Genomic DNA, 26372 nt, shown 5'->3' on the forward strand with positions numbered 1-26372 from the left:
TCTCTCTCTCTCTCTCTCTCTCTCTCTCTCTCTCTCTCTCTCTCTCTCTCTCTCTCTCTCTCTCTCTCTCTCTCTCTCTCTCTCTCTTTCAGACAGGCAGTGTTTTTTCTCTGGTCATTAGTAGGCCTATGGTGAATTCCCCATAGTGAGCTTCTGTCATTCTCAGTCTCATTCTGAAAATAGACAGAATATTATTACCAGTTCATTTTGTTATTGTGCTTTATTCATGTATTTCATGGATCCATTCCTGTATGAATGGCTGTGTTTGATGGAGGACAGAATAGGTAGAATAGCAGTTTGGGCTGAGTGTGGTGCAGAGCAGGCAGAATTAATGTGCTTCTGCCTGATAATCCGGATTAGCGAACAACCATCTCTGTTTCCCCCGGAGTTGGGGGGGGGTGATAGGCGGTTAGCGCGGCGGGGGATCACAGCTGGCAGCCCCGCATCCCCCTCCCAACCCAGCCTCCGTCCCTTGGTAATCTCACAAAGGATTGGCCGACACAGGCAATCAGCCTACCCCCTTCCAGGCTGGACGGCTGCCATTGACAAACAACAGCCACACCACATTGGCCAATCCCTGCCATATAGACAGATAATATAAACATACTGCCCCATCCCTGCTTTATCCCTGCCATATAGACAGATAATATAAACATACTGCCCCATCCCTGCTTTATCCCTGTCTGAGACAGATAATATAAACATACTGCCCCATCCCTGCTTTATCCCTGCCATATAGACAGATAATATAAACATACTGCCCCATCCCTGCTTTATCCCTGTCTGAGACAGATAATATAAACATACTGCCCCATCCCTGCTTTATCCCTGCCATATAGACAGATAATATAAACATACTGCCCCATCCCTGCTTTATCCCTGCCATATAGACAGATAATATAAACATACTGCCCCATCCCTGCTTTATCCCTGCCATATAGACAGATAATATAAACATACTGCCCCATCCCTGCTTTATCCCTGCCATATAGACAGATAATATAAACATACTGTCCCATCCCTGCTTTATCCCTGCCATATAGACAGATAATATAAACATACTGCCCCATCCCTGCTTTATCCCTGTCTGAGACAGATAATATAAACATACTGAGACAGCCCCATCCCTGCTTTTTATCCCATGCCATATAGACAGATAATATAAACATAGTGCCCCATCCCTGCTTTATCCCTGTCTGAGACAGATAATATAAACATACTGCCCCATCCCTGCTTTATCCCTGCCATATAGACAGATAATATAAACATACTGCCCCATCCCTGCTTTATCCCTGCCATATAGACAGATAATATTAACATACTGCCCCATCCCTGCTTTATCCCTGCCATATAGACAGATAATATTAACATACTGCCCCATCCCTGCTTTATCCCTGCCATATAGACAGATAATATTAACATACTGCCCCATCCCTGCTTTATCCCTGCCATATAGACAGATAATATAAACATACTGCCCCATCCCTGCTTTATCCCTGCCATATAGACAGATAATATTAACATACTGCCCCATCCCTGCTTTATCCATGCCATATAGACAGATAATATTAACATACTGCCCCATCCCTGCTTTATCCCTGCCATATAGACAGATAATATAACATACTGCCCCATCCCTGCTTTATCCATGCCATATAGACAGATAATATAAACATACTGCCCCATCCCTGCTTTATCCCTGCCATATAGACAGATAATATTAACATACTGCCCCATCCCTGCTTTATCCATGCCATATAGACAGATAATATTAACATACTGTCCCATCCCTGCTTTATCCCTGCCATATAGACAGATAATATTAACATACTGCCCCATCCCTGCTTTATCCCTGCCTTATAGACAGATAATATAAACATACTGCCCCATCCCTGCTTTATCCCTGCCTGAGACAGATAATATAAACATACTGCCCCATCCCCTTTATCCCCCTGAGACAGATAATATAAACATACTGCCCCATCCCTGCTTTATCCCTGCCATATAGACAGATAATATAAACATACTGCCCCATCCCTGCTTTATCCCCCTAGACAGATAATATAAACATACTGCCCCATCCCTGCTTTATCCCTATAGACAGATAATATAAACATACTGCCCCATCCCTGCTTTATCCCTGCCATATAGACAGATAATATAAACATACTGCATCCCCATCCCTAAACTTTATCCCTGCCATATAGACAGATAATATAAACATACTGTCCCATCCCTGCTTTATCCCTGCCATATAGACAGATAATATAAACATACTGCCCCATCCCTGCTTTATCCCTGCCTTATAGACAGATAATATAAACATACTGCCTGAGACCATCCCTGCTTTATCCCTGTCTGAGACAGATAATATAAACATACTGCCCCATCCCTGCTTTATCCCTGCCATATAGACAGATAATATAAACATACTGCCCCATCCCTGCTTTATCCCTGCCATATAGACAGATAATATAAACATACTGCCCCATCCCTGCTTTATCCCTGCCTTTATAGACAGATAATATAAACATACTGCCCCATCCCTGCTTTATCCCTGCCTGAGACAGATAATATACACATACTGCCCCATCCCTGCTTTATCCCTGTCTGAGACAGATAATATAAACATACTGCCCCATCCCTGCTTTATCCCTGCCATATAGACAGATAATATAAACATACTGCCCCATCCCTGCTTTATCCCTGCCATATAGACAGATAATATAAACATACTGCCCCATCCCTGCTTTATCCCTGCCATATAGACAGATAATATAAACATACTGCCCCATCCCTGCTTTATCCCTGTCTGAGACAGATAATATAAACATACTGCCCCATCCCTGCTTTATCCCTGTCTGAGACAGATAATATAAACATACTGCCCCATCCCTGCTTTATCCCTGTCTGAGACAGATAATATAAACATACTGCCCCATCCCTGCTTTATCCCTGCCATATAGACAGATAATATTAACATACTGCCCCATCCCTGCTTTATCCCTGCCATATAGACAGATAATATAAACATACTGCCCCATCCCTGCTTTATCCCTGCCATATAGACAGATAATATTAACATACTGCCCCATCCCTGCTTTATCCCTGTCTGAGACAGATAATATAAACATACTGCCCCATCCCTGCTTTATCCCTGCCATATAGACAGATAATATTAACATACTGTCCCATCCCTGCTTTATCCCTGCCATATAGACAGATAATATAAACATACTGCCCCATCCCTGCTTTATCCCTGCCATATAGACAGATAATATAAACATACTGCCCCATCCCTGCTTTATCCCTGCCATATAGACAGATAATATAAACATACTGTCCCATCCCTGCTTTATCCCTGCCATATAGACAGATAATATAAACATACTGCCCCATCCCTGCTTTATCCCTGCCATATAGACAGATAATATAAACATACTGCCCCATCCCTGCTTTATCCCTGTCTGAGACAGATAATATAAACATACTGCCCCATCCCTGCTTTATCCCTGTCTGAGACAGATAATATAAACATACTGCCCCATCCCTGCTTTATCCCTGCCATATAGACAGATAATATAAACATACTGCCCCATCCCTGCTTTATCCCTGTCTGAGACAGATAATATAAACATACTGCCCCATCCCTGCTTTATCCCTGCCATATAGACAGATAATATAAACATAGTGCCCCATCCCTGCTTTATCCCTGCCATATAGACAGATAATATAAACATACTGCCCCATCCCTGCTTTATCCCTGCCATATAGACAGATAATATAAACATACTGCCCCATCCCTGCTTTATCCCTGCCATATAGACAGATAATATAAACATACTGCCCCATCCCTGCTTTATCCCTGCCATATAGACAGATAATATAAACATACTGCCCCATCCCTGCTTTATCCCTGCCATATAGACAGATAATATAAACATACTGCCCCATCCCTGCTTTATCCCTGCCATATAGACAGATAATATAAACATACTGCCCCATCCCTGCTTTATCCCTGCCATATAGACAGATAATATAAACATACTGCCCCATCCCTGCTTTATCCCTGCCATATAGACAGATAATATAAACATACTGCCCCATCCCTGCTTTATCCCTGCCATATAGACAGATAATATTAACATACTGCCCCATCCCTGCTTTATCCCTGCCATATAGACAGATAATATAAACATACTGCCCCATCCCTGCTTTATCCCTGCCATATAGACAGATAATATTAACATACTGCCCCATCCCTGCTTTATCCCTGTCTGAGACAGATAATATAAACATACTGCCCCATCCCTGCTTTATCCCTGCCATATAGACAGATAATATAAACATACTGCCCCATCCCTGCTTTATCCCTGCCATATAGACAGATAATATAAACATACTGCCCCATCCCTGCTTTATCCCTGCCATATAGACAGATAATATAAACATACTGCCCCATCCCTGCTTTATCCCTGTCTGAGACAGATAATATAAACATACTGCCCCATCCCTGCTTTATCCCTGCCATATAGACAGATAATATAAACATACTGCCCCATCCCTGCTTTATCCCTGCCATATAGACAGATAATATAAACATACTGCCCCATCCCTGCTTTATCCCTGCCATAAAGACAGATAATATAAACATACTGCCCCATCCCTGCTTTATCCCTGCCATATAGACAGATAATATAAACATACTGCCCCATCCCTGCTTTATCCCTGCCATAAAGACAGATAATATAAACATACTGCCCCATCCCTGCTTTATCCCTGCCATATAGACAGATAATATAAACATACTGCCCCATCCCTGCTTTATCCCTGCCATAAAGACAGATAATATAAACATACTGCCCCATCCCTGCTTTATCCCTGCCATATAGACAGATAATATAAACATACTGCCCCATCCCTGCTTTATCCCTGCCATATAGACAGATAATATAAACATACTGCCCCATCCCTGCTTTATCCCTGCCATATAGACAGATAATATAAACATACTGCCCCATCCCTGCTTTATCCCTGCCATATAGACAGATAATATAAACATACTGCCCCATCCCTGCTTTATCCCTGCCATATAGACAGATAATATAAACATACTGCCCCATCCCTGCTTTATCCCTGTCTGAGACAGATAATATAAACATACTGCCCCATCCCTGCTTTATCCCTGCCATATAGACAGATAATATAAACATACTGCCCCATCCCTGCTTTATCCCTGCCATATAGACAGATAATATAAACATACTGCCCCATCCCTGCTTTATCCCTGCCATATAGACAGATAATATAAACATACTGCCCCATCCCTGCTTTATCCCTGTCTGAGACAGATAATATAAACATACTGCCCCATCCCTGCTTTATCCCTGCCATATAGACAGATAATATTAACATACTGCCCCATCCCTGCTTTATCCCTGCCATATAGACAGATAATATAAACATACTGCCCCATCCCTGCTTTATCCCTGCCATATAGACAGATAATATAAACTTACTGCCCCATCCCTGCTTTATCCCTGCCATAAAGACAGATAATATAAACATACTGCCCCATCCCTGCTTTATCCCTGCCATATAGACAGATAATATAAACATACTGCCCCATCCCTGCTTTATCCCTGCCATATAGACAGATAATATAAACATACTGCCCCATCCCTGCTTTATCCCTTTATCCCTGCTTTATCCCCTGAGACAGATAATATAAACATACTGCCCCATCCCTGCTTTATCCCTGCCATATAGACAGATAATATAAACATACTGCCCCATCCCTGCTTTATCCCTGCCATATAGACAGATAATATAAACATACTGTCCCATCCCTGCTTTATCCCTGCCATATAGACAGATAATATAAACATACTGCCCCATCCCTGCTTTATCCCTGTCTGAGACAGATAATATAAACATACTGCCCCATCCCTGCTTTATCCCTGCCATATAGACAGATAATATAAACATACTGCCCCATCCCTGCTTTATCCCTGCCATATAGACAGATAATATAAACATACTGCCCCATCCCTGCTTTATCCCTGCCATATAGACAGATAATATAAACATACTGCCCCATCCCTGCTTTATCCCTGTCTGAGACAGATAATATAAACATACTGCCCCATCCCTGCTTTATCCCTGTCTGAGACAGATAATATAAACATACTGCCCCATCCCTGCTTTATCCCTGCCATATAGACAGATAATATAAACATACTGCCCCATCCCTGCTTTATCCCTGCCATATAGACAGATAATATAAACATACTGCCCCATCCCTGCTTTATCCCTGCCATATAGACAGATAATATAAACATACTGCCCCATCCCTGCTTTATCCCTGCCCCATCCCTGCTTTAAAGACAGATAATATAAACATACTGCCCCATCCCTGCTTTATCCCTGCCATATAGACAGATAATATAAACATACTGCCCCATCCCTGCTTTATCCCATATAGACAGATAATATAAACATACTTATCCCTGCTTTATCCCTGCCATATAGACAGATAATATAAACATACTGTCCCATCCCTGCTTTATCCCTGCCATATAGACAGATAATATAAACATACTGCCCCATCCCTGCTTTATCCCTGTCTGAGACAGATAATATAAACTTACTGCCCCATCCCTGCTTTATCCCTGCCATATAGACAGATAATATTAACATACTGCCCCATCCCTGCTTTATCCCTGCCATATAGACAGATAATATTAACATACTGCCCCATCCCTGCTTTATCCCTGCCATATAGACAGATAATATAAACATACTGCCCCATCCCTGCTTTATCCCTGCCATATAGACAGATAATATTAACATACTGCCCCATCCCTGCTTTATCCCTGCCATAAAGACAGATAATATAAACATACTGCCCCATCCCTGCTTTATCCCTGTCTGAGACAGATAATATTAACATACTGTCCCATCCCTGCTTTATCCCTGCCATATAGACAGATAATATAAACATACTGCCCCATCCCTGCTTTATCCCTGCCATATAGACAGATAATATAACATACTGTCCCATCCCTGCTTTATCCCTGTCTGAGACAGATAATATAAACATACTGCCCCATCCCTGCTTTATCCCTGCCATATAGACAGATAATATAAACATACTGCCCCATCCCTGCTTTATCCCTGCCATAAAGACAGATAATATAAACATACTGCCCCATCCCTGCTTTATCCCTGCCATAAAGACAGATAATATAAACATACTGCCCCATCCCTGCTTTATCCCTGCCATAAAGACAGATAATATAAACATACTGCCCCATCCCTGCTTTATCCCTGCCATATAGACAGATAATATAAACATACTGCCCCATCCCTGCTTTATCCCTGCCATAAAGACAGATAATATAAACATACTGCCCCATCCCTGCTTTATCCCTGCCATATAGACAGATAATATAAACATACTGCCCCATCCCTGCTTTATCCCTGCCATATAGACAGATAATATAAACATACTGCCCTATCCCTGCTTTATCCCTGCCATATATACAGATAATATAAACATACTGTCCCATCCCTGCTTTATCCCTGCCATATAGACAGATAATATAAACATACTGCCCCATCCCTGCTTTATCCCTGTCTGAGACAGATAATATAAACTTACTGCCCCATCCCTGCTTTATCCCTGCCATATAGACAGATAATATTAACATACTGCCCCATCCCTGCTTTATCCCTGCCATATAGACAGATAATATTAACATACTGCCCCATCCCTGCTTTATCCCTGCCATATAGACAGATAATATAAACATACTGCCCCATCCCTGCTTTATCCCTGCCATATAGACAGATAATATAAACATACTGCCCCATCCCTGCTTTATCCCTGCCATATAGACAGATAATATAAACATACTGCCCCATCCCTGCTTTATCCCTGTCTGAGACAGATAATATTAACATACTGTCCCATCCCTGCTTTATCCCTGCCATATAGACAGATAATATAAACATACTGCCCCATCCCTGCTTTATCCCTGCCATATAGACAGATAATATTAACATACTGTCCCATCCCTGCTTTATCCCTGTCTGAGACAGATAATATAAACATACTGTCCCATCCCTGCTTTATCCCTGCCATATAGACAGATAATATTAACATACTGTCCCATCCCTGCTTTATCCCTGTCTGAGACAGATAATATAAACATACTGTCCCATCCCTGCTTTATCCCTGCCATATAGACAGATAATATAAACATACTGCCCCATCCCTGCTTTATCCCTGCCTTATAGACAGATAATATTAACATACTGTCCCATCCCTGCTTTATCCCTGCCATATAGACAGATAATATTAACATACTGCCCCATCCCTGCTTTATCCCTGCCATATAGACAGATAATATAAACATACTGTCCCATCCCTGCTTTATCCCTGCCATATAGACAGATAATATTAACATACTGCCCCATCCCTGCTTTATCCCTGCCTTATAGACAGATAATATAAACATACTGCCCCATCCCTGCTTTATCCCTGCCATAAAGACAGATAATATTAACATACTGTCCCATCCCTGCTTTATCCCTGCCATATAGACAGATAATATAAACATACTGCCCCATCCCTGCTTTATCCCTGCCATATAGACAGATAATATAAACATACTGCCCCATCCCTGCTTTATCCCTGCCATATAGACAGATAATATTAACATACTGTCCCATCCCTGCTTTATCCCTGCCATATAGACAGATAATATTAACATACTGCCCCATCCCTGCTTTATCCCTGCCATATAGACAGATAATATTAACATACTGCCCCATCCCTGCTTTATCCCTGCCATATAGACAGATAATATTAACATACTGCCCCATCCCTGCTTTATCCCTGCCATAAAGACAGATAATATAAACATACTGCCCCATCCCTGCTTTATCCCTGTCTGAGACAGATAATATAAACATACTGCCCCATCCCTGCTTTATCCCTGCCATATAGACAGATAATATTAACATACTGTCCCATCCCTGCTTTATCCCTGTCTGAGACAGATAATATTAACATACTGCCCCATCCCTGCTTTATCCCTGTCTGAGACAGATAATATAAACATACTGCCCCATCCCTGCTTTATCCCTGTCTGAGACAGATAATATTAACATACTGCCCCATCCCTGCTTTATCCCTGCCATATAGACAGATAATATAAACATACTGCCCCATCCCTGCTTTATCCCTGCCATATAGACAGATAATATAAACATACTGCCCCATCCCTGCTTTATCCCTGCCATATAGACAGATAATATAAACATACTGCCCCATCCCTGCTTTATCCCTGCCATAAAGACAGATAATATAAACATACTGCCCCATCCCTGCTTTATCCCTGCCATAAAGACAGATAATATAAACATACTGCCCCATCCCTGCTTTATCCCTGTCTGAGACAGATAATATAAACTTACTGCCCCATCCCTGCTTTATCCCTGCCATAAAGACAGATAATATTAACATACTGCCCCATCCCTGCTTTATCCCTGTCTGAGACAGATAATATTAACATACTGTCCCATCCCTGCTTTATCCCTGTCTGAGACAGATAATATAAACATACTGCCCCATCCCTGCTTTATCCCTGTCTGAGACAGATAATATTAACATACTGTCCCATCCCTGCTTTATCCCTGTCTGAGACAGATAATATAAACATACTGCCCCATCCCTGCTTTATCCCTGTCTGAGACAGATAATATAAACATACTGCCCCATCCCTGCTTTATCCCTGTCTGAGACAGATAATATTAACATACTGTCCCATCCCTGCTTTATCCCTGCCATATAGACAGATAATATAAACTTACTGCCCCATCCCTGCTTTATCCCTGCCTGAGACAGATATTATAAACATACTGCCCCATCCCTGCTTTATCCCTGTCTGAGACAGATAATATAAACATAGTGCCCCATCCCTGCTTTATCCCTGCCATATAGACAGATAATATAAACATACTGCCCCATCCCTGCTTTATCCCTGCCATATAGACAGATAATATAAACATACTGCCCCATCCCTGCTTTATCCCTGTCTGAGACAGATAATATAAACATAGACAGATAATAGACAATATAAACATACTGCCCCATCCCTGCTTTATCCCTGCCATATAGACAGATAATATAAACATACTGCCCCATCCCTGCTTTATCCCTGCCATATAGACAGATAGATATTAACATACTGCCCCATCCCTGCTTTATCCCTGTCTGAGACAGATAATATAAACATACTGCCCCATCCCTGCTTTATCCCTGCCATATAGACAGATAATATAAACATACTGCCCCATCCCTGCTTTATCCCTGCCATATAGACAGATAATATAAACATACTGCCCCATCCCTGCTTTATCCCCTGAGACAGATAATATAAACATACTGCTTTATCCCCATCCCTGCTTTATCCCTGCCATATAGACAGATAATATAAACATACTGCCCCATCCCTGCTTTATCCCTGCCATATAGACAGATAATATAAACATACTGCCCCATCCCTGCTTTATCCCTGCCATATAGACAGATAATATAAACATACTGCCCCATCCCTGCTTTATCCCTGCCATATAGACAGATAATATTAACATACTGCCCCATCCCTGCTTTATCCCTGCCATATAGACAGATAATATAAACATACTGCCCCATCCCTGCTTTATCCCTGTCTGAGACAGATAATTTTATCATACTGCCCCATCCCTGCTTTATCCCTGTCTGAGACAGATAATAACCTCTAGCTACAGACACAAAATGCCTCTATACCTGTGACTAATACAGTGTGTGTTTTTGCACAATGTAAGCATTAACATATCTATTTTGACCTGTTCTGGAGAGGCACTGATGCATCATTACACTCAGATGTAGGAACATGTTTACCATTCATCCCTCTGAATGAGCATGTTGCAGCTGACCACAGCTTGTCCACTCCTGTGTTGCTGCTATATACACTGCTCAAAAAAATAAAGGGAACACTTAAACAGCACAATGTAACTCCAAGTCAATCACACTTCTGTGAAATCAAACTGTCCACTTAGGAAGCAACACTGATTGACAATATATTTCACATGCTGTTGTGCAAATGGAATAGACAACAGGTGGAAATTATAGGCAATTAGCAAGACACCCCCAATAAAGGAGTGGTTCTCCATAGACCACTTCTCAGTTCCTATGCTTCCTGGCTGATGTTTTGGTCACTTTTGAATGCTGGCGGTGCTTTCACTCTAGTGGTAGCATGAGACGGAGTCTACAACCCACACAAGTGGCTCAGGTAGTGCAGCTCATCCAGGATGGCACATCAATGCGAGCTGTGGCAAGAAAGTTTGCTGTGTCTGTCAGCGTAGTGTCCAGAGCATGGAGGCGCTACCAGGAGACAGGCCAGTACATCAGGAGATGTGGAGGAGGCCGTAGGAGGGCAACAACCCAGCAGCAGGACCGCTACCTCCGCCTTTGTGCAAGGAGGAGCAGGATAAGCACTGCCAGAGCCCTGCAAAATGAACCCCAGCAGGCCACAAATGTGCATGTGTCTGCTCAAACGGTCAGAAACAGACTCCATGAGGGTGGTATGAGGGCCCGACGTCCACAGGTGGGGGTTGTGCTTACAGCCCAACACTGTGCAGGACGTTTGGCATTTGCCAGAGAACACCAAGATTGGCAAATTCGCCACTGGCGCCCTGTGCTCTTCACAGATGAAAGCAGGTTCACACTGAGCACATGTGACAGACGTGACAGAGTCTGGAGACGCCGTGGAGAACGTTCTGCTGCCTGCAACATCCTCCAGCATGACCGGTTTGGCGGTGGGTCAGTCATGGTGTGGGGTGGCATTTATTTGGGGGCCCTCCATGTGCTCACCAGAGGTAGCCTGACTGCCATTAGGTACCGAGATGAGATCCTCAGACCCCTTGTGAGACCATATGCTGGTGCGGTTGGCCCTGGGTTCCTCCTAATGTAAGACAATGCTAGACCTCATGTGGCTGGAATGTGTCAGCAGTTCCTGCAAGAGGAAGACATTGATGCTATGGACTGGCCCGCCCGTTCCCCAGACCTTAATCCAATTGAGCACATCTGGGACATCATGTCTCGCTCCATCCACCAACGCCACGTTGCACCACAGACTGTCCAGGAGTTGGCGGATGCTTTTGTCGAGGTCTGGGAGGAGATCCCTCAGGAGACCATCCGCCACCTCATAAGGAGCATGCCCAGGCGTTGTCGGGAGGTCATACAGGCACGTGGAGGCCACACACACTACTGAGCCTCATTTTGACTTGTTTTAAGGACATTACATCAAAGTTGGATCAGCCTGTAGTGTGGTTTTCCAGTTTAATTTTGAGTGTGACTCCAAATCCAGACCTCCATGGGTTGATACATTTGATTTCCATTGATAATTAGATTTTTGTGTGATTTTGTTGTCAGCACATTCGAACTATGTAAAGAAAAAAGTATTTAATAAGAATATTTCATTCATTCAGATCTAGGATGTGTTATTTTAGTAATATAATAATAATAATAATAATAATAATAATAATAATAATAATTTTAGTGTTCCCTTTATTTTTTGAGCAGTGTATATATATATATATATATATATATATATGTTTTTGTGTATGTGTGTGTTGTTAATGTGCACGCATCAGCCTCATCCACTCATGCTCCTAAGGCTGATGAGACGGAGGCTTTTATACCCCGAGGACTATAATGCATGAGTTACTTACTGTGTAGTCATGTGCACTCGTGTGTACGTACATATATGAACACTAGTGTGCGCATACGCTTGTATTGTCTGGGTGCGTTCATGCATGATGCATATATGTATAGGTCTAGTACATCCCAGAGTGTGTATGTGCAGAGTGTGTGTGTGCATGTGCAGAGTGTGTATAGTGTGTATGTTTGTATGTGCAGAGTGTGCGTGTGCAGAGTGTGTATAGTGTGTATGTTTGTATGTGCAGAGTGTGTGTGTGCATGTGCAGAGTGTGTATAGTGTGTATGTTTGTATGTGCAGAGTGTGCGTGTGCAGAGTGTGTATAGTGTGTATGTTTGTATGTGCAGAGTGTGTGTGTGCATGTGCAGAGTGTGTATAGTGTGTATGTTTGTATGTGCAGAGTGTGCGTGTGCAGAGTGTGCGTGTGCAGAGTGTGCGTGTGCAGAGTGTGCGTGTGCAGAGTGTGCGTATGCAGAGTGTGCATGTGCAGAGTGTGTATGTGCAGAGTGTGTATAGTGTGTATAGTGTGTATGTGTGCGTGTGCAGTGTGCGTGTGCAGAGTGTGCGTATGCAGGGTGTGTATGTGCATGTGCAGAGTGTGTATAGTGTGTATGTTTGTGTATAGTGTGTATGTGCAGAGTATGCGTATGCAGAGTGTGCGTATGTGCAGAGTGTGTATGTGCAGAGTGTGCGTATGCAGAGTGTGTATGTGCAGAGTGTGTTTGTGCATGTGCAGAGTGTGTATAGTGTGTATGTTTGTGTATAGTGTGTATGTGTAGAGTGTGCGTGTGCAGAGTGTGCGTGTGCAGAGTGTGTATGTGCAGAGTGTGTATGTGCAGAGTGTGCGTATGCAGAGTGTGTATGTGCAGAGTTCAGCAGACTGGGTTGGATGAGTTGTGTTTCTCACCAGCTTCAGGTTTCCTTAGGGTTAGGGTTTATTTAACTAGGCAAGTCAATTAAGAACAAATTCTTATTTTCAAACCCGGATGACATTGGGCTCGTTGTGCCCCGCCCAATGGGACTCCCAATGGGGCGGCAGCGTAGCCTAGTGGTTAGAGCGTTGGACTAGTAACCAGAAGGTTGCGAGTTCAAACCCCCGAGCTGACCTGTCGTTCTGCCCCTGAACAGGCAGTTAACCCACTGTTCCCAGGCCGTCATTGAAAATAAGAATATGTTCTTAACTGAAAAAAAAAATTTAAAAAATCACAGCCGGTTGGATACAGCCTGGATTCGAACCAGGGACTGTAGTGATGCCTCTTGCACTGAAATGCAGTGACTTAGACCGTTGCGTCACTCGAGAGCAGCATTGACTAGTGAGGAGTGTGTTTTACTCTGCAATCCTGAGACTAAAGCCTCTCACCCCTCTGAAGATAACCCTCCCTCCAGCACCTTCTATCCAGCTCTGTACAGGATGAGACGAGTCCCAGCCCACACCTGCTCTACCGGTCACACACACACACACACACACACACACCATCCTCCCCCCTGCCACAGGCATCATCTGGGATTTCAATGGCCCTCATTAGTACCAGGCAGCATTGGATATAATGCATCTCTATCAGGGTATCTGGTCATAAATGACACTTAGTGAAACACACATCACATACCACACCCCAACAACACATCTCTCATGGCCAGGGGGACTGAATATGAAACAGAGTCATCATTTGTTTTAGAATAAATGTGGCAAAAAACAAATGGAGACATTAAATGTATTTCTATAGCTTCTAAAATGTATTTTAGTGGAGTAGTGCCAAGATGGAGGCACAGTGGCTTCAACACAGCACTCCTGTCAGTCATCTAGTGTATATATAAATGATTGGTTTCATTGTGGATCTACAGTTATTCAACTTTTTGAATGTGTGTATTTCAGTGCCAACGCGGTGAGCAGTCGGGACGGCCTGGACACAGAGACGGGCACAGAGTCCCTCCTGAGCCACCGTAGGGAGAGAGAGCGAGAACGTGCCCGGAGGAGAGCACGAGAGACTGAAAGTGAGTAACAATACACACAATTAGGATAACTACCTAAGTACAGTATGTGTGGTACTGTAACACCAATAACACATCATTACACATCAGTTTATCAATATACCCTCACAGTGCGGACATTGTTCAGTAACACCCCGAAAGGGTTCACCAGGTTCAGATCTGCTGGTGACAGGTAAGTGGAACAGTTTGACCAAGATTGCTTTCGGCGCTTTCTCTCTTTCCCAAGAGACCGATCTTGTTTTTTCTTGAGTGCAATTCAGGTTCATGGTCAGAGGCTATTTTCCACCTGATGGTTTAATTTCAGGATCTGTGGGAGGAGTACGTTTCTTCCTATTATGATCATGTATAGCAGCTGGATGGGTGGTGGATGGATGGCCCCCCAAAAAATAAATAAAAAATAAAACTATAGCAGATATATAGCTGCCTCTCGGTTATTGTGGAGATCTGAAACCACCTTTGTATGTTTTTACTATTGCGAAACTATTCAAATAAACTCTTCTTTGTTGTTGCATATTTTATCCTTACTGCATGTACACATACAGTATCATGAATAATGGACATGGGAAAATGTCAGGAAACTCATACCAGTCTTGGTTAAGAAGAAATACTTCTGTCTTTATTTGTTGTTACTGTCATGGAAACATTTTGGCACTGAGCTCAGCAAAGAGCTCTAAAAAGGTCACTTGGAGAGGAGGAGGGCTTCCTCTGTCCTCCTTCAGACCCCTTCTATCCTCCTTCAAGGACCTTCCTCTGTCCTCCTTCAGGGACCTTCCTCTGTCCCCCTTCAGGGACCTTCCTCTGTCCTCCTTCAGGGACCTTCCTCTATCCTCCTTCAGGGACCTTCCTCTGTCCTCCTTCAGGGACCTTCCTCTATCCTCCTTCAGGGACCTTCCTCTATCCTCCTTCAGGGACCTTCCTCTGTCCTCCTTCAGGGACCTTCCTCTATCCTCCTTCATGGACCTTCCTCTATCCTCCTTCAGGGACCTTCCTCTGTCCCCCTTCAGGGACCTTCCTCTGTCCTCCTTCAGGGACCTTCCTCTATCCTCCTTCAGGGACCTTCCTCTGTCCTCCTTCAGGGACCTTCCTCTATCCTCCTTCAGGGACCTTCCTCTGTCCTCCTTCAGGGACCTTCCTCTATCCTCCTTTAGGGACCTTCCTCTATCCTCCTTTAGGGACCTTCCTCTGTCCTCCTTCAGGGACCTTCCTCTGTCCTCCTTCAGGGACCATCCTCTATCCTCCTTCAGGGACCTTCCTCTGTCCTCCTTCAGGGACCTTCCTCTATCCTCCTTCAGGGACCTTCCTCTATCCTCCTTCAGGGACCTTCCTCTGTCCTCCTTCAGGGACCTTCCTCTATCCTCCTTCAGGGACCTTCCTCTATCCTCCTTCAGGGACCTTCCTCTATCCTCCTTCAGGGACCTTCCTCTGTCTTCCTTCAGGGACCTTCCTCTGTCCTCCTTCAGGGACCTTCCTCTTTCAGGGACCTTCCTCTATCCTCCTTCAGGGACCTTCCTCTATCCTCCTTCAGGGACCTTCCTCTGTCTTCCTTCAGGGACCTTCCTCTATCCTCCTTCAGGGACCTTCCTCTGTCCTCCTTCAGGGACCTTCCTCTATCCTCCTTCAGGGACCTTCCTCTGTCCTCCTTCAGGGACCTTCCTCTATCCTCCTTCAGGGACCTTCCTCTATCCTCCTTCAGGGACCTTCCTCTATCCTCCTTCAGGGACCTTCCTCTATCCTCCTTCAGGGACCTTCCTCTATCCTCCTTCAGGGACCTTCCTCTGTCCTCCTTCATGGACCTTCCTCTATCCTCCTTTAGGGACCTTCCTCTATCCTCCTTCAGGGACCTTCCTCTGTCCTCCTTCAGGGACCTTCCTCTGTCCTCCTTCATGGACCTTCCTCTATCCTCCTTCAGGGACCTTCCTCTGTCCTCCTTCAGGGACCATCCTCTGTCCTCCTTCATGGACCTTCCTCTATCCTCCTTCAGGGACCTTCCTCTGTCCTCCTTCAGGGACCTTCCTCTGTCTTCCTTCAGGGACCTTCTTCTATCCTCCTTCAGGGACCTTCCTCTATCCTCCTTTAGGGACCTTCCTCTGTCCTCCTTCAGGGACCTTCCTCTGTCCTCCTTCAGGGACCTTCCTCTATCCTCCTTCAGGGACCTTCCTCTATCCTCCTTTAGGGACCTTCCTCTATCCTCCTTCAGGGACCTTCCTCTATCCTCCTTCAGGGACCTTCCTCTGTCCTCCTTCAGGGACCTTCCTCTGTCTTCCTTCAGGGACCTTCTTCTATCCTCCTTCAGGGACCTTCCTCTATCCTCCTTTAGGGACCTTCCTCTCGTCTCACCATTCTGTTGTCTCGAGAGTAAATAAGCACATTACATGTCACCTCTCTTTCTACACTCAGAATGAATGTGTGCGGTGTAGTGCTTTGAGAAATATAATATTTTCAGATGGCACTTTGGACAATATCATTATTAGCAATTCTGATTCTTCCAATAATAATAGACACTCCTACTCATTTCCACCTTTACTCCTGTTTATACACTTCTCCTGGAACCGGTTCAACAGTGTGATGATGTTGGTGTCTATATTTACCATTCAACAACTACTGTAATGTGTCAGCCTACAGTCCCTGCTGTCTGTTCCTCTATTTCTCCTCCATCCATGCCCACAGCAGATAGAGCCAGAGACAGTCCTTTATCTCTTTATCTCATCACTCCATCTCTTCCTCCCCTGTTCTGCTGTTCACAGCAAGCCTGGCTGTGTGGATCCTGCAGCTCCAGGCTCATTAACCAAACACTCATTCATTTCTGTGGCTTAATTAGGATGAGCAAGATAAAGCATCAGGCTGGTTGGTACTGTAGAGACGAGAGAGCTGTAACGTATATGTGTAATGCAGGGGCATGTGTGTACATGTGTGTACCTGCTGTCCTACTGGGAAACAAACTACAGAACTGGAATCATGTAACCTATCTCTTCTCCTCTCACTACAACCTTTGTCTTTCGAGCCACGCTGTTATGTTCTGATTTGAGAAAGTGAAAATAGGGCTGTGTGTCATGTCCCTGTGGCCCTCTCTAGAAATATCAGCCAGTAGCAGCCCCTCTGTAATAATCTCTCTCTCTCTCTCTCTCTCTCTCTCTCTCTCTCTCTCTCTCTCTCTCTCTCTCTCTCTCTCTCTCTCTCTCTCTCTCTCTCTCTCTCTCTCTCTCTCTCTCTCTCTCTCTCTCTCTCTCTCTCTCTCTCTCTCACCCCTCCTTACATCTGGTTTCATTGCATGCCGGCCTGCTAGTTAGTTAGTGCTAATTCAATGAGAGTGTCAGGGAACAGGGCATGTCCCTCATGGTGAACACACTGCTTCATGGCTCATAAAACTCTGCCCTACACTGCTCAATATAATCAAATTCAGGCTTTATTTGTTTAGAGCGCTACAATGCCAATTGTGGTCATTCAATCTGTGTCCTTGACTTAAAGGCCCATGCCCATCCAGCGACATGTAAAGTTACCCTGCCTGGCACTGCAGCAGTAGTATAGCAGGAATTCCCCTCTTTCTTTAAGTGCCACTGTGTCTGTGTGAATGCAACCTGCTTTACAATGAACTGAGCAGGGTGAATCAGTGTTTTAACAGAGGTAAACATATCTCTTGTTCTCTCGTTTCTGGCTGTAGGTATGTGAGAATGAGTGGATGAATAATGCAGTGTTTGACAGGGTGAGGAAAGTGAACAGCTGGAGACTGAGCCCACAGGACACTGTGGAGGTATGGGAGAGGATCTGTTTCAGGGCCACAAGCCTTTTAGCTGTGCTACCTGCTTTGGGAGATGAGGGGGGTAGTAGGCGAGCTGAGACCCCTGTCTGTCTGTCTGGCTTTATCACGCTGTGGCTTTGGCAGGACTGTTATGACACCTACAATAGGTGTATTGACTCCAGAGTGGTTTTACGAATCACTGTATAATAGCCTAATCAAAATGTAGGCAGCAATAATCCAGAATATTTATATTCAGTTAAAATGTATTGAGGCCAAATGAGCATTCCTAAATGTTTAAGATGCTTGGAACCTAGTGTTTAGCAAAACATTTTAATTTCAACATTTGCTATTTTGTGAAGTGTATTGTGATGAAGGGAGAGCATGAGCTTTGTGCTTCTGAGAGGCTTTGGCACTGTTAATCACCTGATGGCACCATCACCTGTGGCGGTTAGAGATATGCTCGTGCATCATATAAAATCCCATCAAATGCTGGGCAATCTCTCCGCGCTTTGGAATGCAGTTCTCTGATAGGTCAGAGAGAGATTATCAGACATTCAGCCGTGTGCCATGGGATGGGAGTGCGGGGTAGTATTTTCGCGCTACCAATTCGTTCAGTTTCTCAGTGCGTCGCACGAGCCCACTGGCTCTCTGATCTGACTCTCCCGCGGTTGAGGTAAGATAATACAATTTGCTAATGGAATTGCTGTATTGGGGAGTTTGTAGTCCACTGGCTGTTAAATGGTAGATACGTGTGATGGAAGTAAATGATTTAGGTCCTTTATTTTAGGTTAATGCAGGTTCTTGTCTAACCTTTGCAGCAGTAAATTCAAAGGCAATCTGTAGCCTACCGACTATTATGTGATCAATCATTTTCACTATTTTATATTTTGCAATACTAGTAAAGAAATCCATTCTAGATATGGCTGAACGAGGAAGTAACTAATATTATCATCATCCAGCCGCTGAGATGTTTTATTTTACATATCTTTTGTGCTCATGCAAGTATTTATTTTCCTATTGTGTAGACTACATTCTATTGAAGAGTTTGACTGTTTTGTGAATGGAGTAGCCTAAGTGAATGTTTTTTAGACAGTCTAGTAGATAGCGATCATAATGGTTTATTATATCCTACATAATCACCCACCTTATCATACTGTAATACCTTCATTTTAGCAGATAATGTATGACATTCCAATCCCTCTTTATGGCTCTAAAATCATGACATGAAAAAATCCTGATCCAATCTGAGTAATGGAGGATAGAAGGCAGCTTTGGCACTGAAGGCTTATAGTTCACAGCACAGTGTCCCAAAATAGAATAGGTTTGATTTATTGGTTTTGTATTGTTTGGTCAATGAGTATAGTAGTAGATGACATGTCAATGAATCAGGTGTATGCCAACCACAGTGCCCATGACTGTAAGAGTCACTCAGTGTTAATCTGCTAAATTGTAATTATTCCCCTACCTCCTCATGCCTTTTGCATACAATCTATATAGACTCTTTTTTTTCCTACTGTGTTATTGACTTGTTTATTGTTTACTCCATGTGTAACTCTGTGTTGCTGTCTGTTCACACTGCTATGCTTTATCTTGGCCAGGTCACAGTTGTAAATGAGAACTTGTTCTCAACTAGCCTACCTGGTTAAATAAAGGTGTTCTCAACTAGCCTACCTGGTTAAATAAAGGTGTTCTCAACTAGCCTACCTGGTTAAATAAGAGGTGAAATAAAAAATAAAAAAGAGTCAGGCATTTGTAGAATTGAATAAGTCAAGATCCCTCGCTGTGAGACACCTGCCATTGACTGTTATGAGCAAAAAGGAGAAAATATTATGTTGAGGGATTGTGTTATCTCTCTTCGTTTCACAGTATCTTTCTCCAAATTCACTATTTTTTTGTTGGTCTTTTTCCACTGCCTTCATTGTAGATAAGGATTGGAGTCTGCCTGCCAGCAGCCTCTCATTGGGCAGAGAACCTGGTCCTTCTCACAGGGGTTGAAAGACAGACAGGAGCTGGGAGAGAGGGGACAGAGCACTACACAGACACCAGACAGTCTCAGTTTTGCACCTGAGACATACAGCTCTGCTGTTTATTTGTGTGTGTATGTGGTGTGTGTATGTGGTGCGTGTGAGTGTGTGTGAGTGTGTGTGTGTGTGTGTGTGTGTGTGTGTGTGTGTGTGTGTGTGTGTGTGTGTGTGTGTGTGTGTGTGTGTGTGTGTGTGTGTGTGTGTGTGTGTGTGTGTGTGTGCGTGCACACACTTTGGGCTGAGTCAGTAATGGGCACCACCACATTATTGGAATGTTTTGGTCGCTCGCAGAGAACGCAGGGTGAGCCACGCCCTCGCCGTTTTGCCAGAGCCTTCCAGCCAATCCGCTGTCACCCTGCTGAGACAGGACCCCTCCCATGCCACTGTATGTATTTGGGGTAGATGTGGGAGAGAGGTGTTGGGAATTGGGGACACTGATGTTATTGTTTTGGTAGATCAGAGGAAGCTCTTATTTTATACTACCAACTGATAATACATTAACTAAAGTCTATGGTATCACATTTGATGATACACTGCATAAAGATGTTATTCACAAGTCCATGTTTACCATACCATCACATACAGTAAGGTACGATGCCATGTTTACCATACCATCGCATACAGTAAGGTACAAAGCCATGTTTACCATACCATCACATACAGTAAGGTACGAAGCCATGTTTACCATACCATCGCATACAGTAAGGTACGATGCCATGCTTACCATACCATCACATACAGTAAGGTACGATGCCATGTTTACCATACCATCGCATACAGTAAGGTACGATGCCATGCTTACCATACCATCGCATACAGTAAGGTACGAAGCCATGTTTACCGTACCATTGCATACAGTAAGGTACGATGCCATGCTTACCATACCATCACATACAGTAAGGTACGAAGCCATGTTTACCATACCATCGCATACAGTAAGGTACGATGCCATGTTTACCATACCATCGCATACAGTAAGGTACGATGCCATGTTTACCATACCATCGCATACAGTAAGTTACGATGCCATGTTTACCATACCATCGCATACAGTAAGGTACGAGGCCATGTTTACCATACCATCGCATACAGTAAGGTACGATGCCATGCTTACCATACCATCGCATACAGTAAGGTACAAAGCCATGTTTACCATACCATCGCATACAGTAAGGTACGATGCCATGTTTACCATACCATCGCATACAGTAAGGTACGATGCCATGCTTACCATACCATCACATACAGTAAGGTACGATGCCATGTTTACCATACCATCGCATACAGTAAGGTACGAAGCCATGTTTACCATACCATCACATACAGTAAGGTACGATGCCATGTTTACCATACCATCACATACAGTAAGGTACGATGCCATGTTTACCATATCATCACATACAGTAAGGTACGATGCCATGTTTACCATACCATCACATACAGTAAGGTACGAAGCCATGTTTACCATACCATCACATACAGTAAGGTACGATGCCATGTTTACCATACCATCACATACAGTAAGGTACGATGCCATGCTTACCATACCATCACATACAGTAAGGTACGATGCCATGTTTACCATACCATCACATACAGTAAGGTACGATGCCATGTTTACCATACCATCGCATACAGTAAGGTACGATGCCATGTTTACCATACCATCACATACAGTAAGGTACGATGCCATGTTTACCATACCATCGCATACAGTAAGGTACGATGCCATGTTTACCATACCATCGCATACAGTAAGGTACGATGCCATGTTTACCATACCATCGCATACAGTAAGGTACGATGCCATGCTTACCATACCATCACATACAGTATGCCATGTTTACCATACCATCGCATACAGTAAGGTACGATGCCATGTTTACCATACCATCGCATACAGTAAGGTACGATGCCATGTTTACCATACCATCACATACAGTAAGGTACGATGCCATGTTTACCATACCATCGCATACAGTAAGGTACGATGCCATGTTTACCATACCATCACATACAGTAAGGTACGATGCCATGTTTACCATACCATCACATACAGTAAGGTACGATGCCATGCTTACCATACCATCACATACAGTAAGGTACGATGCCATGTTTACCATACCATCGCATACAGTAAGGTACGATGCCATGTTTACCATACCACGCATCACAGGTACGATGCCATGTTTACCATACCATCGCATACAGTAAGGTACGATGCCATGTTTACCATACCATCGCATACAGTAAGGTACGATGCCATGCTTTACCATCACATACAGTAAGGTACATACCATCACATACAGTAAGGTACGATGCCATGTTTACCATACCATCACATACCATGCCATTTACCATACCATCACATACAGTAAGGTACAAAGCCATGTTTACCATACCATCACATACAGTAAGGTACGATGCCATGTTTACCATACCATCGCATACAGTAAGGTACGATGCCATGTTTACCATACCATCGCATACAGTAAGGTACAAAGCCATGTTTACCATACCATCGCATACAGTAAGGTACAAAGCCATGTTTACCATACCATCGCATACAGTAAGGTACGATGCCATGTTTACCATACCATCACATACAGTAAGGTACGATGCCATGTTTACCATACCATCGCATACAGTAAGGTACGAAGCCATGTTTACCATACCATCACATACAGTAAGGTACGATGCCATGTTTACCATACCATCACATACAGTAAGGTACGATGCCATGTTTACCATACCATCACATACAGTAAGGTACGATGCCATGTTTACCATACCATCGCATACAGTAAGGTACGATGCCATGTTTACCATACCATCACATACAGTAAGGTACGATGCCATGTTTACCATACCATCACATACAGTAAGGTACGATGCCATGCTTACCATACCATCACATACAGTAAGGTACGAAGCCATGTTTGCCACTGGGCTTCCTTTTGTAATAGAGAATCACTAGTAAATGCTTCCTTGGCCCAGTTGGTCTCTGATATCAGCTCATTCAGCTCTGAGTTGTCCTTCACTGTGTCATGATGTAAAGTATGCCATTCAGCTCAGTCTTTTATCCAAAGCGTCTAACAGTTTTGCGAGCGTACATTTTTTACGTATTGGTGGTCCTGGGATTAGAACCCACTATCATGGTGTTGCAAGAGCCATGCTCTTCTAACTGAGCTACAGAAGACCACCGTGGAGTGACACATGCGTCAAAGATGTTCATGTGGCCTTCTATCCAAGTGTTAACATTAGTTCTGTTGATATCTGACCTGTTGTTTTGTCCCTCGTATCAACAGTCCCTCGAATCAACGGCCACTCTAAGTCGGAGCGCACAGCAAGGGACTCCGCCATGGGCTATGACAGTGCCTCAGTAATGAGCAGTGAGCTAGAGTCCAGCTCCTTCGTCGACAGTGAGGAAGATGAGGACGCTAGCAGGTAGATGCTCCCTCTTTCTCTCGCTCTCTGTATGTCATCTTCCTCTCTTTTCATCAGTGGTTCTTTACTAAATAAAATCACCATATCCCCTCTGACCTCTTCCCCTTTCCTGCTCCAGGGGTGCTGCCCTGCGGCTGACCCTGTGCTGCTCACAACCTGCAGTGTATGTTGTGTGGTGGGGCTGGGTACTGTTATGTACAGAGATAGATAGTTGCACACTCTATATATGCTCTCAGATATCGAATGTTTATTAAACACCCGTGTTTTAGCACACAGTGTCTTCTTCAGGGTTTCCCTTGTTTCTGTATCATGGACCAATGTATATTGTATTGAGATGAATTGTGTCTCAGACTCAGCAGCTCCACAGAACAGAGCTCGTCCTCTCAGCTGATGCGCAGACATAAACGCCGCAGACGGAGGCACAAAGTGGCCAAAATAGACAGGGTGAGTTCCCCTCACAGGTTTTCCTACATACCATGTGCCTGTGAAAGAGAAATAACCACAATGGTTATGTGACTATCTTTGTGACTGTTTTATCTGCCTCCCTCCTTTCCAGTCTTCGTCTTTCAGCAGCATCACCGATTCCACAATGAGTCTAAACATCATCACTGTCACACTCAACATGGGTACGGCTTTCCCCTTTTAATGTATCTCTTTTCTCTCGGACTCTTTTTTTCTACTAAATATCATCAGAGTTCATAGAGTTTGATACAGATATCATCAGAGTTCATAGTGTTTGATACAGATATCATCAGAGTTCATAGTGTTTGATACAGATATCATCAGAGTTCATAGAGTTTGATACAGATATCATCAGAGTTCATAGAGTTTGATACAGATATCATCAGAGTTCATATGTTTGATACAGATTTCAGAGTTCATAGATACAGATATCATCAGAGTTCATAGTGTTTGATACAGATATCATCAGAGTTCATAGAGTTTGATACAGATATCATCAGAGTTCATAGAGTTTGATACAGATATCATCAGAGTTCATAGTGTTTGATACAGATATCATCAGAGTTCATAGAGTTTGATACAGATATCATCAGAGTTCATAGAGTTTGATACAGATATCATCAGAGTTCATAGTGTGTTTGATACAGATATCATCAGAGTTCATAGTGTTTGATACAGATATCATCAGAGTTCATAGAGTTTGATACAGATATCATCAGAGTTCATAGAGTTTGATACAGATATCATCAGAGTTCATAGTGTTTGATACAGATATCATCAGAGTTCATAGTGTTTGATACAGATATCATCAGAGTTCATAGTGTTTGATACAGATATCATCAGAGTTCATAGTGTTTGATACAGATATCATCAGAGTTCATAGTTCATAGTTTGATACAGATATCATCAGAGTTCATAGTGTTTGATACAGATATCATCAGAGTTCATAGTGTTTGATACAGATATCATCAGAGTTCATAGTGTTTGATACAGATATCATCAGAGTTCATAGTGTTTGATACAGATATCATCAGAGTTCATAGTGTTTGATACAGATATCATCAGAGTTCATAGTGTTTGATACAGATATCATCAGAGTTCATAGAGTTTGATACAGATATCATCAGAGTTCATAGTGTTTGATACAGATATCATCAGAGTTCATAGAGTTTGATACAGATATCATCAGAGTTCATAGTGTTTGATACAGATATCATCAGAGTTCATAGTGTTTGATACAGATATCATCAGAGTTCATAGTGTTTGATACAGATATCATCAGAGTTCATAGTTCATAGAGTTTGATACAGATATCATCAGAGTTCATAGTGTTTGATACAGATATCATCAGAGTTCATAGTGTTTGATACAGATATCATCAGAGTTCATAGAGTTTGATACAGATATCATCAGAGTTCATAGTGTTTGATACAGATATCATCAGAGTTCATAGTGTTTGATACAGATATCATCAGAGTTCATAGTGTTTGATACAGATATCATCAGAGTTCATAGTGTTTGATACAGATATCATCAGAGTTCATAGTGTTTGATACAGATATCATCAGAGTTCATAGTGTTTGATACAGATATCATCAGAGTTCATAGTGTTTGATACAGATATCATCAGAGTTCATAGTGTTTGATACAGATATCATCAGAGTTCATAGAGTTTGATACAGATATCATCAGAGTTCATAGTGTTTGATACAGATATCATCAGAGTTCATAGTGTTTGATACAGATATCATCAGAGTTCATATGTTTGATACAAATATCATCAGAGTTCATAGTGTTTGATACAAATATCATCAGAGTTCATAGTGTTTGATACAGATATCATCAGAGTTCATATGTTTGATACAGATATCATCAGAGTTCATAGTGTTTGATACAGATATCATCAGAGTTCATAGTGTTTGATACAGATATCATCAGAGTTCA

General features: G+C 43.0%; 2 protein-coding genes across 8 annotated transcripts in view; both read left to right on the top strand.

The window, feature by feature from the left end:
• LOC118360856 (segment polarity protein dishevelled homolog DVL-1-like) overlaps positions 1–26372 on the top strand; it is a 65668-nt gene that overhangs the window by 17084 nt on the left and 22212 nt on the right. For 3 of the 5 annotated variants that reach the window (XM_052485137.1, XM_052485135.1, XM_052485136.1), the window contains exons 4-7: positions 14644–14762; positions 23828–23966; positions 24317–24410; positions 24523–24592. In XM_052485137.1, the coding sequence (XP_052341097.1) occupies positions 14644–14762; positions 23828–23966; positions 24317–24410; positions 24523–24592 (422 nt within the window). Of the gene's footprint in view, positions 1–14643; positions 14763–23827; positions 23967–24084; positions 24130–24316; positions 24411–24522; positions 24593–26372 lie in introns of all 5 variants that reach the window. The other 2 variants (XM_052485133.1, XM_052485134.1) reach the window with 1 other exon arrangement.
• Positions 18126–23811, top strand: LOC127913254 (uncharacterized). Of its 3 annotated transcripts, XM_052485138.1 has the most exons (7): positions 18126–19168; positions 20420–21186; positions 21382–21888; positions 22084–22239; positions 22899–22937; positions 23094–23249; positions 23445–23811. In XM_052485138.1, exons 2-7 carry the CDS (start codon positions 21080–21082, stop codon positions 23494–23496), a joined length of 1017 nt encoding a protein of 338 aa, XP_052341098.1. In that variant the 5' UTR covers positions 18126–19168; positions 20420–21079; the 3' UTR covers positions 23497–23811. The 3 variants fall into 3 exon arrangements, 1 of the variants encoding a protein (XP_052341098.1); XR_008085437.1 differs by lacking the exons at positions 18126–19168; positions 20420–21186; positions 22084–22239; positions 23094–23249; positions 23445–23811 and adding an exon at positions 21967–22005 and having other exon boundaries at positions 21673–21927; positions 22899–22988; XR_008085438.1 differs by lacking the exons at positions 18126–19168; positions 20420–21186; positions 22084–22239; positions 22899–22937; positions 23445–23811 and having other exon boundaries at positions 21673–21927; positions 23172–23417.

The sequence above is a fragment of the Oncorhynchus keta genome, chromosome 28 (genome assembly GCF_023373465.1).
Source record: "Oncorhynchus keta strain PuntledgeMale-10-30-2019 chromosome 28, Oket_V2, whole genome shotgun sequence".
In the NCBI taxonomy this organism is placed as follows: domain Eukaryota; kingdom Metazoa; phylum Chordata; class Actinopteri; order Salmoniformes; family Salmonidae; genus Oncorhynchus; species Oncorhynchus keta.

What these genes read in the sequence shown, in the direction of transcription:
- LOC127913254 (XM_052485138.1), top strand. Translation starts at nt 21,080, where the DNA reads ATGTTTACCATACCATCACATACAGTAAGGTACGATGCCATGTTTACC. An exon ending in ATACCATCACATACAGTAAG is followed by an intron (nt 21,889 to 22,083) that starts GTACGATGCCAT and finishes ACATACAGTAAG; the next exon opens with GTACGATGCCATGTTTACCA. An exon ending in ATACCATCGCATACAGTAAG is followed by an intron (nt 22,240 to 22,898) that starts GTACGATGCCAT and finishes ACATACAGTAAG; the next exon opens with GTACAAAGCCATGTTTACCA.